Source organism: Aphelocoma coerulescens, chromosome 5, assembly GCF_041296385.1.
Source record: "Aphelocoma coerulescens isolate FSJ_1873_10779 chromosome 5, UR_Acoe_1.0, whole genome shotgun sequence".
Taxonomy (NCBI): domain Eukaryota; kingdom Metazoa; phylum Chordata; class Aves; order Passeriformes; family Corvidae; genus Aphelocoma; species Aphelocoma coerulescens.
In genome coordinates, this window is record NC_091019.1 from 66,690,458 (window position 1) to 66,704,811 (window position 14,354).

General features: G+C 48.8%; 1 protein-coding gene across 1 annotated transcript in view; it reads left to right on the forward strand.

Moving 5' to 3' along the window:
- The window catches only part of MDGA2 (MAM domain containing glycosylphosphatidylinositol anchor 2), a 222,159-nt gene that overhangs the window by 97,266 nt on the left and 110,539 nt on the right, over positions 1-14,354 (forward strand). The window contains exons 4-5 of the mRNA XM_069016095.1: positions 8,274-8,470; positions 12,353-12,485. Coding sequence (XP_068872196.1) covers positions 8,274-8,470; positions 12,353-12,485 — 330 coding nt within the window. The remainder of the gene's footprint in view (positions 1-8,273; positions 8,471-12,352; positions 12,486-14,354) is intronic.

Below are 14,354 nucleotides of genomic sequence, written 5' to 3' on the forward strand. Positions count from 1 at the left end.
GGAATGAGACTTAAAGATCATCTTGTTCAGGCCCTGCCATGGCAGGGACACCTCCCACTGTCCCAGGCTGCTCCCAGCCCCAATGTCCAGCCTGGCCTTGGGCACTGCCAGGGATCCAGGGGCAGCCACAGCTGCTCTGGCAATTCCAGCCCAGCCCCTGCCCACCCTCCCAGCCAGCAATTCCCAATTCCCAATCTCCCATCCAGCCCTGCCCTCTGGCACTGGGAAGCCATTCCCTGGCTCCTGTCCCTCCATGCCTTGTCCCCAGTCCCTCTCCAGCTCTCCTGGAGCCCCTTTGGGCCCTGCAAGGGGCTCTCAGCTCTCCCTGGATCACTCCCTTCTCCAGGTGAACATTCCCAGCTCTCCCAGCCTGGCTCCAGAGCAGAAGGGCTCCAGCCCTGGAGCATCTCCATGGATTCCTCTGGATCATTCCAGCAGCTCCATGTCCTGCTCTGCCCCAGGGCTGGGGCAGCTCTGCAGGTGGGGTCTCACCTGAGCGGGGCAGAGGGGCAGAATCCCACTTTTCCTACTTCCCACACTGCAGGATCAGCCCAGGGCACAATTCCAGGTCATGTCCAGCCTCTCACCCCTCAACACTCCCAATCCTTCTCCTCAGGGCTGCTCCCATCCCTGTGGAAATCCAGCACTATCGTGAATGTTGCTGTTTGTTCTGCTAGTCCTGGACATGCCAAACCTGTCTGCTCCCCGGGAATTCCAATGCTAATCCAGCATCAGAAACGATTGGAATTGGCTCTGTTTGGTGTCCTTGGAGAAGGAAAACCCTCCTGTAGTGCTGCACCCCCTGTGCCATCCCCCTGATGTCACCAGGATGTGCTCATAGGAGCAAGTTTCAACCAGGTGCATTTATAACCTCATTAACAGGGTAGAAAAAACATTTTCGCCATGAAATCCCATCACCAAGAGCTCATTGTATTTTTCCTTTCAGAATTTTGTTGTAGCCTGAACCCTCAGGAAAGCATCACAGGCTGGGGTTGTGTGGGGATTGTTGACTACTGAGGTCGTTTGCTTTGTCCTTTTGTGTTGGAGTGTGTTAACAGCCTCCTGGCACGGCTCTGATCCTCCCGAAATTCTATTGGAAATCGATGGAAGCTCCTCAGGGGGCTCCTGGGGTCACGCTCTCCATCGTGGGAACAAGGAGGGAACATTTGCTTCCTTCCAGCAGCTGGAAATGCTGCTTGTTTGCAGTGCCGGGGCTGTTCTGCACATGCAGCACTGCAGATGCAGAATAAATCTCTTTGAAAGGGTTGGAGAGAGAAAAATAGCTCACATGGAGCTGGGAATAACTCAATTCCCATCTTTACAGCTTGGTTAGAGCTGTTGTGTGTCCACACTGGACACACGAAGGGATGGAGAGCAGGAGAGCTCGTTATCCTTTCTGTAAGATGCAAGAAATCGAGAAATTAATTGAATTTTTGTGCTTTATATCCCACACTGAGCACTTCAAACCTGCCCTGATAGAGAAGCTATCCCTGGATAGCTGCCCCTGGATCCCTGGAATTGTCCAAGGCCAAGTTGGACAGGGTTTGGAAGGTGTCCCTGCCCATGGCAGGGGTGGGAATGGGATAAGCTTTAAGGAGTGGGAATGGGATAAGCTTTAAGGTCCCTTCCAACCCAAACCATTCCATGATTCTGTGAATTACTGAAAGTAAATCTGATGAGGAGCAGCTGAGGGAGCTGGGAAGGGGCTGGAGCCCCAGGAGAGGCTGAGGGAGCTGGGAAGGGGCTGGAGAATTCCTGAGGGAGCTGGAAAGGGGCTCAGCCTGGAGCAAAGGAGGCTCAGGGGGGACCTTGTGGCTCTGCACAAGTCCCTGACAGGAGGGGGCAGCCGGGGGGGTCGGGCTCTGCTCGCAGGGAACAGGGACAGGAGGAGAGGGAACGGCCTCAGGCTGGGCCAGGGCAGGCTCAGGGTGGACAGCAGCAGGAATTTCCCCATGGAAAGGGTGCTCAGGCCTTGGCAGGGGCTGCCCAGGGAGCTTTGGAGTGCCCATCCCTGGAGGTGTCCAAGGAATTCCTGGAGGTGGCACTCAGAGCTCTGGGCTGGGGACAAGGTGGGCATCGGGCACAGCTGGGACTCCATGGGCTGGGAGGGCTTTTCCAACCTCAGGGATTCTGTGAGGTTTAGATTGGATAGTTGGGAAAATTTTTACCGTAAATAGGTTGTAAATACCTGGCACAGGTACAGGGTGGAGTCCCCATCCCTGGAGGGATTTCAAATCCATGTGGATGTGGCACTTGGGGTCATGGGGCAGTGGTGGCCTTGTCACTCAGTGCTCTGGGCTGGGAACAAGTGGGCATCGGACACAGCTTGGACTCGATGATCCTAAATTCTTTCCCAACCTCAATAATTCCATGGTTGAAAGCTTGTGCTGGGCCAAAGAGGAAAAATAGCTTGGAAAGCACGGGAGTTTTACATTTAAGGATAATTTAGGAGCTGAATAACTCCCAGCTCAGCGATGCGTCACCGCTGTCTCCGCTCTGCCCGCCGGGATGAAGCCGTTCCCATCCCTTTCCCAGATGTGTTTTATTCTTATCCCGCCTGCTTCGAACATCTGAAGACAAAGGCAGCTAATTAACAAATGAAATCAGCAAACTGTGCAGGCCCAGCAGCTGAGAGGAGATGATCCAGCAAATCCAGCCTGGATCCTGCCGTGCTGTTGGCGCATGTGACTCTCCCAGAGCTCAGGTGAGGGCTGTGGGCATGATCCGTGTTTCCCGCTCCCAGACAGCTCAATGCCTTTGGAATTCTGCACAGGGAGGATTTTAACAGCATCTGCCACACTCTGTGCACCTTCCACTCTGCCATCCGGATGCAATTCCTGGGGAATTCGGATTAGAGCCATTTTGAGCAGGTTAGGTTGAGCTTCCCATTTGTTCGAGAGCTTAGGGGTGTGTGAGGGGAATTCTTCCAATCCAGTGTTTACCATGCCTGGCCCACCTGGGTTTTGGGGAGCGTTTGGTTCAATTCAGAGATTAAAGCCTGAGAAATTGAACCTGACGGTGGCACAAACCTCTGTGGGAAACATCTTTCTGTAATTATTTTCAGTTTGATTAACAGATTTTAACGACGTAGCCGCACCCACAACTTCAGTTTTATTTAAGGAGTGATTAATCTGTTGACTCTTCATAATTTCATCAACCCAAAATGAAAATTTGGGGGTATTTTTTTTTCCTTCTTGTAAAACAGTGAAGAGATTCATCTTGTTGAGCTTCCCAAGGTTAAATCTTTCTTTTTCTTCCTCGTTTATTTTTGTGTGGTTTTTGCAATTATTGACTCTGGAATGATTTGGGTTGGGAGGGACCTCAAAGTTCATCCCATCCCAGCCCTGCCATGGCAGGGACACCTCCCACTGTCCCAGGCTGCTCCCAGCCCCAATGTCCAGCCTGGCCTTGGGCACTGCCAGGGATCCAGGGGCAGCCACAGCTGCTCTGGCAATTCCAGCCCAGCCCCTCCCCACCCTCCCAGCCAGCAATTCCCAATTCCCAAGCTCCCATCCAGCCCTGCCCTCTGGCACTGGGAAGCCATTCCCTGTATCCTGTCCCTCCATGCCTTGTCCCCAGTCCCTCTCCAGCTCTCCTGGAGCCCCTCCAGGCCCTGCAAGGGGCTCTGAGCTCTCCCTGCATCCTTCTCTTCTCCAGGTGAACATTCCCAGCTCTCTTAGTCCGGCTCCAGAGCAGAGGGGCTCCAGCTCTGTGATCTCCTCTCCAACAATTCCATGTTTTCCTTGTGCTGGAGTCCTGGACTCAGCGTTCCAGCTGGGCCCTCCAAGCACACAGGAACACAACATTCTGTGTGCAACTCAGCCTTGGCTGCAACCATTCCAGAACCTTACCAGCACTTCTTGTTCCTTAAAACACCAATGACCATTCCAAGCCCTTCCCATTCCTCCCAGATTTCCAACCCCCAGAATATTCCTGTGCTGCTGGGAAAGAACAGCCACCCCCAGCCACCCACAGGCACAGAGCTTTGAGTAGGGGGGTTTTAAAATCTGTGTAGAAAATTGAATCTCAATCAGTGCTGATTCAATCAGAATTGAAGCCGGAATTCTGGAGAGCTACCATGAGCATCGGGATCAGGTGGCTTTAAACAACCTGGCTAAAGGCAGGGAATTTTGGAGTTTCATCATCCCCTGGAACATCCCTGCAGAATCCCTTGTCCAAAACCCATATTTTTCCTGCTTTTTCTATTTTCCAGCTCTCACACGGCCTGAGCAAAGCCCAGCTTTATGTAACCACCCCCAGTCACACATTTGTGCGGCCCTTCCTGACAGCAGGAGTATTCAGGGAAATCTCCCAACAATTGGGAGCATTCTTTGCTCTCCTGGTAGTGCTGCTGCTTTTGCTTTGCTGCAGCCATCGGGATCTTTCCAGCACTGCCGTTGGAAAAAATTCCATCAGGTTCTGCAGTGCGAATTTTCCATTAATTGACCATTATGAAATGCTTTGGCAGAGGCTTTGCTGCAGCTCCATTCCCAACTTGGATTTCTTGGAGCTTTCCTGATATTCCTATCAAAATCCATCCCTTGCCATAGTTCAGTGCCTGCTTGGAGGGGATTAGCTGGAGAGGGACTGGGGACAAGGCCTGGAGGGACAGGAGCCAGGGAATGGCTTCCCAGTGCCAGAGGGCAGGGCTGGATGGGAGATTGGGAATTGGGAATTGCTGGCTGGGAGGGTGGGCAGGGGCTGGGCTGGAATTGCCAGAGCAGCTGTGGCTGCCCCTGGATCCCTGGCAGTGCCCAAGGCCAGGCTGGACATTGGGGCTGGGAGCAGCCTGGGGCAGTGGGAGGGGTCCCTGCCATGGCAGGGGTGGGACGGGATGATCCTTAAGATCCCTTCCAACCCAAACCATCCCAAGTTTCCATGATCCAGCATGGACCTGTTCCAGGAGAACAGATTGGACAAGCAGGTGATGACATCACAGCTCCTGGAATCATGGAGTAATTAGGAATCGTTGATCTAAAATGACCTCTTGTCCAACCCCCTGCTCAAACCAGGGCCACCTTCAAGATCAGATTGCTCAGGTCTGTGTCCAGACAAGCTTTGGATGTCTCCAAGTATGCCATGGACCCTCTGGACACTTGTCTGATTGCCCAGGGAATTTGTTTTCCTTTTATGCAGGTGGAATTTCTCTTGGTGCAGCTTAGACCTCTTGGCTCATGGTCCCTTCCTCTGCACTTCCAAGAAAAGTTTTTCGTCTTCTCCAGAACCTCCTGGTGGCAATTTAAGGACAGAAATTCCATCTGCTCTTCATCCTGGCTTGTCCTTTGTCTTCATCTTCTCCAGAAGTCCCTGGTTGGCATTTGAAGACAGAAATTGGATTTTCCCTTCATCCAGCCTTCTCCAGGCTGGCCAAACCCCACTGCCCCAGAATCTGGATGGCCTCTGCTCAACTTGGTGGCCTCCCCTGCATTGCTCCAGTTTCTCCATGTCTGGAGCTGGACAGGGCAGTCAGGAAGTTGCCGCATGAGGATGGGTTGGAAGAGAGGGCATTTTTCCCTGGAAACAGCTCTCCTGCTCTTGCAGCAAGGGATGGAGGTGGTTTCAGTCCTGGTTCCAGGTTTTGAGGGATTGCCTGTGGTTTGTCTTGAGTAACTTCATGAAAATGAAGCTGAGTTCAGATTTTGAACTCTCGGGCCTTTCATCCAAGGATTCACCTTCACCCAAGGGTGAGAGCTTGGAGGAGCATCCCTGGACTCCGTGATGGAGCTCACGGCTCCTTGTTTGCCATCCAGGGATGTGCTTTAATAAGGATAACCTGGAAATCGATGTGGGAAACGTTCTGTTCTCCATCAAAACTCCGGGAACAGAGTTTAGGTGTTTGACCCTAAAAACTGAAGTGAGTTCATTTTCTCCTCTTTTTTTTCTACTTCATGAGGAGAAGCCAGAATTTCTGAGCACTCTCAACCCTTTTCAGATGCTGCCCTGATTTAAAATAACCTTTAGAACAACACTGAAACCTCATTAGGAAATGCCATCCTAATTTGAAGCAGCAGATCCATAATTTGCTCCTGTGATCTTAAGTTAAATGTTTTGGAGGGGAGGACGAAGGTAACATTTCCTTAAAATCGGTGCCCCATTACGAGGTATTATTGCAGGAATTGTCGGGAATTTTTGGAACAGGTTTTGTTTCATAATTAATCAAGAGGCTCTCCAGCTTCACTCTTCTTATGCAAATAGAAATGGAGCAGCTAAAGACGAATTTTTAATCTTCAGATGAATTTTTAGTGTTTAGATTGGATCTTTTTTTCCTGGAATTTGCTTTTCCACGTGGAATTTTGATGCGTTCTAATCTATTTATTTTATTAACAAAGTTCTTCCCTTAACAATTCCATGGATTGTCAAGCTTTGGAAGAGGCTGCCCAGGGAAGGGGTGGAGTCAGCACCACTGGAAAAGTTCAGCCAGTTGTGGATGTGGCTCTTGGGGCCATGGTTTAGCTGTGAGTGTGGTGGTGGTTGATGGTTGGATTTGGTGAGGTCGGGGGGCTTTTCAACCTCAACAATTCTGGGATTCTCCACCTTTGCAGAGGGATTTGGAGGTGCCTTCGACTGGTTCCTTTTGGTCATGTGAAAATTTGAGAACCTCGTTCTCCATTTCACTGAATTTTGGCCTCAAATAAACCTGATGAACCAACATTTTGATAATTACTCGCACCAGACTTTGAGAAAATTGGGTTAAAGTTTGGCGTGTAAGGGAGTAATTAGTTCCTATCTAAAGGGTTTTTAAGGAATTTTAAGGAACAAGCTGTGCTGATAAGATTCTGGAATGGTTGCAGCCGAGGCTGAGTTGCACACAGAATGTTGTGTTCCTGTGTGCTTGGTGGGCCCAGCTGGAACTCTGAGTCCAGGCCCCTGGCACAGGAAAACATGGAATTGTTGGAGAGGAGATCACAGAGCTGGAGCCCCTCTGCTCTGGAGCCAGGCTGGGAGAGCTGGGAATGGTCACCTGGAGAAGAGAAGGATCCAGAGAGAGCTGAGGGTGCCTAAAGGGGCTCCAGGAGAGCTGGAGAGGGACTGGGGACAAGGCACGGAGGGACAGGAGCCAGGGAATGGCTTCCCAGTGCCAGAGGGCAGGGCTGGATGGGAGATTGGGAATTGGGAATTGCTGGCTGGGAGGGTGGGCAGGGGCTGGGCTGGAATTGCCAGAGCAGCTGTGGCTGCCCCTGGATCCCTGGCAGTGCCCAAGGCCAGGCTGGACATTGGGGCTGGGAGCAGCCTGGGACAGTGGGAGGTGTCCCTGCCATGGCAGGGGTGGCACTGGATGGGATTTAAGGTCCCATCCATCCCAAACCATTGGTTTCCAGGGTTGGAGGGACAGGACAAGGGGAAATAACTTTCCACTGCCAGAGGGCCAGGTTAGATGGGATATTGGGAAGGAATTCCCAGCTGTGAGAGTGGTCATTTAGAAGTTGGTTGGTTTTGACCAGCACTTAGGAAAAACATCCCTTGCTTTCCTTGTTTGACCTTGTTCCATTTCTTTCCTTCCTCAATAAAATCATCCCTCCAAAGAAAGCTCAGAATAACTCCCAGACCAGGAATCTCCTTTTTCCTGGTGGGATAAAGCACAAATTAATTACTTTGGTCTCCCCATATTCCAAGGGCTATTACATTTTTTTTCCCTATGGAAGCAAATTCCTGGTTGTGGACATCTCATTTTCTTGGAGCTGCTGCAGTGGGAGTAATTATCCGATATCTGTATTTTAATCAAGAGAAATGTGTTCCGAAGCCTGGGATGAATTTACCTGCTGGAAGTTAAATGCCTGTAACTAAAAGCAGGGAATCTGCATTAAATTGCTGTATTAAATTGCAGCTTTAAAAGCAAACAGCTGCGTGCACATGATCTGCGGACTCCTGGATCCTGCCATTTGGATGCAAATCAGGCTGTCTATTTATTTCCAAAGCTTTATAATTTTGTGGAAAAGAGTTAGAAGCAACAAGGAGTAAAGCTGCGAACCAGACGAAACCGCGGTAATCACCGAACTATAATAGAAATATGATTGACATTAGCATGAGATTGACGCTGTTGTTCTGCCTAAAAATGGGAGTTTTGAAGGAGATCCAGTTGGGGACGAGGAAATAAATCCTAAACCTGACTTTTGCTGCAAAATTCGTAAAATTTGGGGCTTTTAGAGCTGTTTTGTCTCTGGTTTACTCTTGACTTGTTATGAGGCGTCGCAGGAAATTCCCAGCACCGCGGTGTTGTCAAGTCAACTAGAGCCTGGCCTAATCTTGGTTTTTCCTGCCTGTTTTTTTCCCAGATTTGGATGATCCCATAGTCACGGTCCACCAGAGCATCGGGGAAGCCAAGGAGCAGTTTTACTATGAGAAGACTGTGTTCCTCAGGTGCGTGGCCAACTCCAACCCACCTGTGCGCTACAGCTGGCGCCGCGGCCAGGAGGTGCTGCTGCAGGGCTCCGACAAGGGAGTGGAGATCTACGAGCCCTTCTTTACCCAGGTAGGCCTGAAAGTCGGGAATTTTTTCCATCTTGAGGCTTTGTAACGGGATCTGCCCGCTGGGTCTGGTGAGGGGAGACGACTGGGGATGGCCTTCGGATAACAACACTCCACCCAAACGCTGCCGGGTGTTGTTAAAAGACTTCCTAACATAAAATAGGTTTAAATTTTTGTAAAAATAGAAATTATTAAATGATGAGGGAGTAATATCTACAGGAGAGCTTTTAAAGCGATTTTTACTGGGTGCTACAATTCCATAGCTCTGATTTGACTCCTATTTCCTCATCCTTCCCAGTCCAATGCAGCAATTCCACACACAGCCTAAATTACAGCCTTAAAAGCTCTTCATGTAGGCCGGGGGAGGTTTAGATTAAGTTTTAGGAGAAGTTCCTTCATGGAAACGGTTGGAAAGCATTGGAATTGGGATGGGGTAGAGTTACCATCCTTGGCAGTGTTCCCAAAATGTGTGGATGTGGCACTTGAGGACATGGATTAGTGGAAAACCTGGTGGTGGTCGACAGTTGGAATTGATGATCTTGGAGGGCTTTTCCAACCTTAAAAATTCCTTGATTCCAGATTCTATGGCAACTCCCCGTGTTGGCTTTTATAGTCCTTTTTTTCTGCCTCTTTTATCTTTAAATACAAGGTTTCGTTTCACAGTTCCCCACTTAAAAGATGAGGTGGCAAAAAAGGAAATAAAACCTTTTCCGAAATCTTCCCTCTCCCACTCCCTGCCCTGAAGGAAGCCTGGCTCTGTCAGATAAGCTGAGATTAATTTATCGTGAACACATTTGCACTGAGGCAGGGAAAAAAAAGGTGGCAAATCCCATTGTCTGTGGCCAAAAGTGTGGGATGCTGTTTGGGAAAAAAAAAATAAAAAGAAAGAAAAAAAAAAAAGAGGAAAAATTGTTTTGGAAAATCCTAAGTGATAGCAAGGAAAGACAGAGGTGAAAACTGCCTGGTAATTTGGTGTTCAGAGCACAAAGCAACTGCGACTTTCATAAATAATTTTCACTTAATGATTTGAGAGCACCTTCATTTGTGGCTTTTTATTGTACTCGACAGCTTTATATTGCTCCAACAGCTCCGTGTTTTCCGGAGAAATGTGGAGCCCGGAACCTTGCAGAGATGGGAATTAAATCACAGAGCCAAGTTATTGGTGTCCTCAATGTAATGAGATTATTTTGAATTTGACATGAACGGAGCCAGTTTAGCAAATCTGGGGCTTTGCTTGGACTCAAGTGTAAACTGGAATTTTGAAAGGTTTTAATTAAAAAGGGAGAGTGGATTTTTTAATTTTACATTCCAGTATGGAAATGCTGAGGATTGCTTTCCCTAAAATCTAAGGATTCATCTACTAAAATGTGTCACATGAAATTAGATTTTTTTTTAGGTTATTAAGATCATCCTTCCTATAATCTTCGAGTGGGTTTAATTAATGAATAAATCAGATTGTCCTAGTGATATTCAAATCTTATCCATAACCTTTCTCCATTTATTGGAGGGCAGCTGGAATTAGCAGGGCCTGGATCCGTGCAGGCAAGATCTGCTCCATGTTTATGAGAGGAAAAGATGTAATTAAAGGTTCAAGAGTCATCAACATCTTGTGCTTAATTAGTTCATCTTCTGATAGGGATGCAAATAGGGAGAGCTGATGTGAAGAGGGAGAGAGGGGATTTGGTTTCAGAGGATCAAGAGGTGGGAATTTTGAGAGGGAATCTTTTTGTTGAGGGATTTGAAGGTGGATTTTAGTTTGGAAGTGAAATGAAATGGAAAGGGAAACAAAATTTCTCAGGTATTTTACCCAAAAAAGAGGTTGATTGGTATTTCTGATGGTTTTATTATTTTGATAATGACAGAATCCTGGAATGGTTTGGTGGGGAAGGGACCTTAAAGCTCATCCCGTTCCAACCCAGGGACACCTCCTACTGTCCCAGGCTGCTCCAACCCTGTCCAACCTGGCCTTGGGCACTGCCAGGGATCCAGGGGCAGCCACAGCTGCTCTGGCAATTCCAGCCCAGCCCCTCCCCACCCTCCCAGCCAGCAATTCCTTCCCAATATCCCACCCCAATCTCCCCTTTCCCAATGGGAAGCCATTCCCTGTGTCCAGTCCCTCCATGCCTTGTCCCCAGTCCCTCTCCAGCTCTCCTGGAGCCCCTTCAGGCCCTGCAAGGGGCTCGGAGCTCTTCCTGGATCCTTCTCCTCTCCAGGTGAACATTCCCAGCTCTCCCAGCCTGGCTCCAGAGCAGTTCCAGCCCTGGAGCAGCTCCATGGATTCCTCTGGTCTCTCTCCAGCAGCTCCATGTCCTGTCTCCAGCTCTGTCCCAGGGCTGGAGCAGCTCTGCAGGTGGGGTCTCACCTGAGTGGGGCAGAATTCCCCCTTTCCCCTTTTGTTCATAAGCTGGGATGATCCCAAAATCCCGTCAGCAATTAAATCACAGGAGGCACCTGGAAAACTGGGCATATCCAGATCAATTCCTTAAAGAGGAGCACATTTTTTCAGTCAGTGAGGAAACATCAGCTACTTATTCCTGCATCCATGGGAGAGAAACGGAGGAAACCTGCCCATCCTCATCCACGAAAATGTTGGAAAAATGAACTTTCCAGATCCCAGATCTCGACAGAGATTTTTTTCCCGGAGAGTTTGCATCCTCCCCGTCGCTCATTGGAATTGCACAGCCCGAGCGTGAGATTAAATTTGCTGTATTTACAATAATTATGCAATTAGACATAATTAGACTAATTATCCCAACCAATGAGGAAAATATATACATTTTTATAAATCTCTGCGAGCTGGGGACGTGATCCAGAATTCCATTGTGAGTTCAGCCCAAGTTCAACTTGGAGCTAAGGAGGGAATTGCTGGGATGTAGCTGCTCTGTGCTTCCAGAACTCCGTGCCTTTGGTAGCCTGGATCAGGCCCTTCCCTATTCCAGAGGAACCTCTTAAAGCAGGAATTTGATCTATAGGAGCAGCCTTCCCAAGGCTTGGCCTTAATTTTAATCCCATCATTTCCATGGGATGGGTTGTTCATAGAAACCACTAAAATGCCAATATTCCCAAAGTCTCCCCAAGATTTCGAGGACTGTTTCTTTTCCTCCCTGCTCAGCTGGATGTTTTTTTATGGATTTCTTTTTTTCCCGGTTTTGTACATTCATTTTCTCAAACTTCCATATTTTTCCTAGATATTCCTTGGTAGTTTATCCATGTGACATCATTAAAAATAATTCCATGTGTTCCTAAGGCTGAGCCTATAGTAAAGTTGTTCAGATTTATCAGGACACTGGATAATGAACATCTTCCACATTGTTCTTTTGAAGCTTTGCAGGGGGAATCCCACATTTCCCATTTCCCACTTTTCTGCTGTCTGTGCTTGAAGGAATCCACCATTCCATGTCCCATTCAGCTCCCTGCTCCATCCCTGCTCCTTGGCTAAAAACAGGATCCAGCAGCACCTCATTTTCAAAGGAAAACAGGAATTTTGTACCTTGGGATTTTTTACATGATGGAAATTGCACCTTGGATAAATTATCCTGAAAAATTTGCTACTTGAAGGACTCTGTCAAACCAGATTCCCTCTGGCTTTCCAGTGCTGATATTCCCTGTGTCCTTTGGAAATCCTTTGGGGGAGGATCTCTAAGCCTTTAGGCAGAGTCCCTGGAAAAGCTGCTTCCATTTTGTGGAATTTCTTGGGAATTTCCTCTTTGTTTTGGGCTCATCCCTTATGGATTAGTCGGTTGTGTCTCTCTCTTGTGGCTGTAACACCAGGGATCAATCCCAAGAAAAGCACTCGGGAATGCTGGAGGAGGATGGAAATCCCAGATCCTGTATCCATTGTTCCTCTACCTCTGTCCCTTCCTAATGTTCTCTCCTCATTTTCCAGGGAGAAACAAAGATCCTGAAGCTGAAGAATCTCCGACCTCAGGACTACGCCAACTACAGCTGCATCGCCTCTGTGCGGAATGTCTGCAGCATCCCGGATAAAATGGTGTCCTTCCGCCTCTCCAACAAAACAGGTGAGGCTCCAGCAGCCCTTCGTGCTGTGGCTGCACTCAGCTCTTGGATTTGGGATTCTTTCATGGAATCCTGGAATGGTTTGCATGGGAAGAACCTTGAAGTCCATCTCGTTCCAGCCCCTGCCATGGGCAGGGACACCTTCTGTTATCCCAGAGTGATCCAAGCCCAGTCCAGCCTGGCCTTGGACACTTCCAGGGATCCAGGGGCAGCCACAGCTTCTCTGGGAATTCAGCCCAGCCCCTCACCTCCCTCACATTTCCATTTCAAATGGAAATATCCAAGAATTCCTTTCCCAATATCCCATCTAAATCTACCCTCTTCCAGCTTAAAGCCGTTTCCCCATTGTCCTGTTCACTCCAGCCAGCAATTCCCAATTCCCAATCTCCCATCCAGCCCTGCCCTCTGGCAGTGGAAGCCATTCCCTGGCTCCTGTCCCTCCAGGCCTTGTCCCCAGTCCCTCTCCAGCTCTCCTGGAGAGGGACTGCAAGGGGCCCTTCAGGCCCTGCAAGGGGCACCCTCAGCTCTCCCTGGATCCTTCCCTTCTCCAGGTGAACATTTCCAGCTCTCCCAGCCTGGCTCCAGAGCAGCTCCAGCCCTTGGAGCATCTCCGTGGATTCCTCTGGATCATTCCAGCAAATCCACAACATTTTCATGCTGAGAACTCCAGAGCTGGACACAATTTCCTGGGTGGAGCCTCCAAGGACAGAATAGAGGGGGACAATCCCCTCCTTCCACCTCTTCCCTGTGACCCTGGATCCTCATCCCCCCCACCCACTGCTGTGACCTCACTTTTCAGACAAAAAGATTTCTTTATTCCAGCACAGACCAGTTCAAAACACCAAACCAGCCCCAAAACCTGAAGTGGATGCTGGAAATGGAGCAGCTGAGGTCATCGCAGAAGTGTCACCGTGCCCAGGTGACAAGGTGGCACTTAGCAGCAATGTTGTAGAGCAGGGTGGAGGTGCTGGTGGAGATCCATTTTGTGTCTAAAGGCACCAATGACTCCGTAAATTTCTTATCTCAATAGATAAGAAGTTTGAAGGGAAGGGAATGGAATGGGATGGGATTTAAGGCCCCGTCCATCCCAAACCATTCCATGATTCTGCAATTCCAAGCCCCATCTCTCTGCCTTAGCCTCGACCACTCTTTGCTGAGGAGGTTCCTCTGGGCAGGAACAAATTCCTCCTCCCGTAGAAATCCCTGGATCTGCTATTCCAAACCTCTGCTGGGTGTCGAAGAGGGATTACTGACAGATGATGGTGTCGCCAGTTTCCATGGGAGGCACTGAAAAAGGTAATTTTAGCCCCAGCTCCTGCTGAATGGCACATGGAAGACTCCGAGCTGAGAATACCCTGAATGGAGCCTTTCAAGAGTGTTCATTGTTTCAAAGTGCCGGAGAAAAAGCAGGATATTTACCCAGAAAACCTTGGGAATTGTGGGCTCCTTAGAATAGTTCTTGTGATATGATTGAGGAAAAGCAAATCAGGCTTTTGTCTCGCTCCACGAAGCAGCTTGGGTGGCACGGATTCATTTGGAAATTATATTTGTTCTATTAGCAGCCAGTTTAGTGCAGGTGATCATTAATACATAAATTAAGGCTGAGTTTTGGCAGGCTCCAGGATCAAATAAACCAGCCCAGGAATTTTTTTCCCGAGCAAGATGAGGCTTTCAATCCATGATTTTTCAGCTGCCTGCCACAGCTCATTGAAATCACAGCTGAAGCTGCTGCTCTGGCTGGGGCATGTGGTGGGAGACAAATTAAAAAAGGCTTAATTCACTTTTAATCCCTCGATTAGGCTGAAGTCTGTCATGATAAACTCGCTTTGTTTCCTGTCAGTCTGACAATGCCCTGGAAAGGGAATTATGTA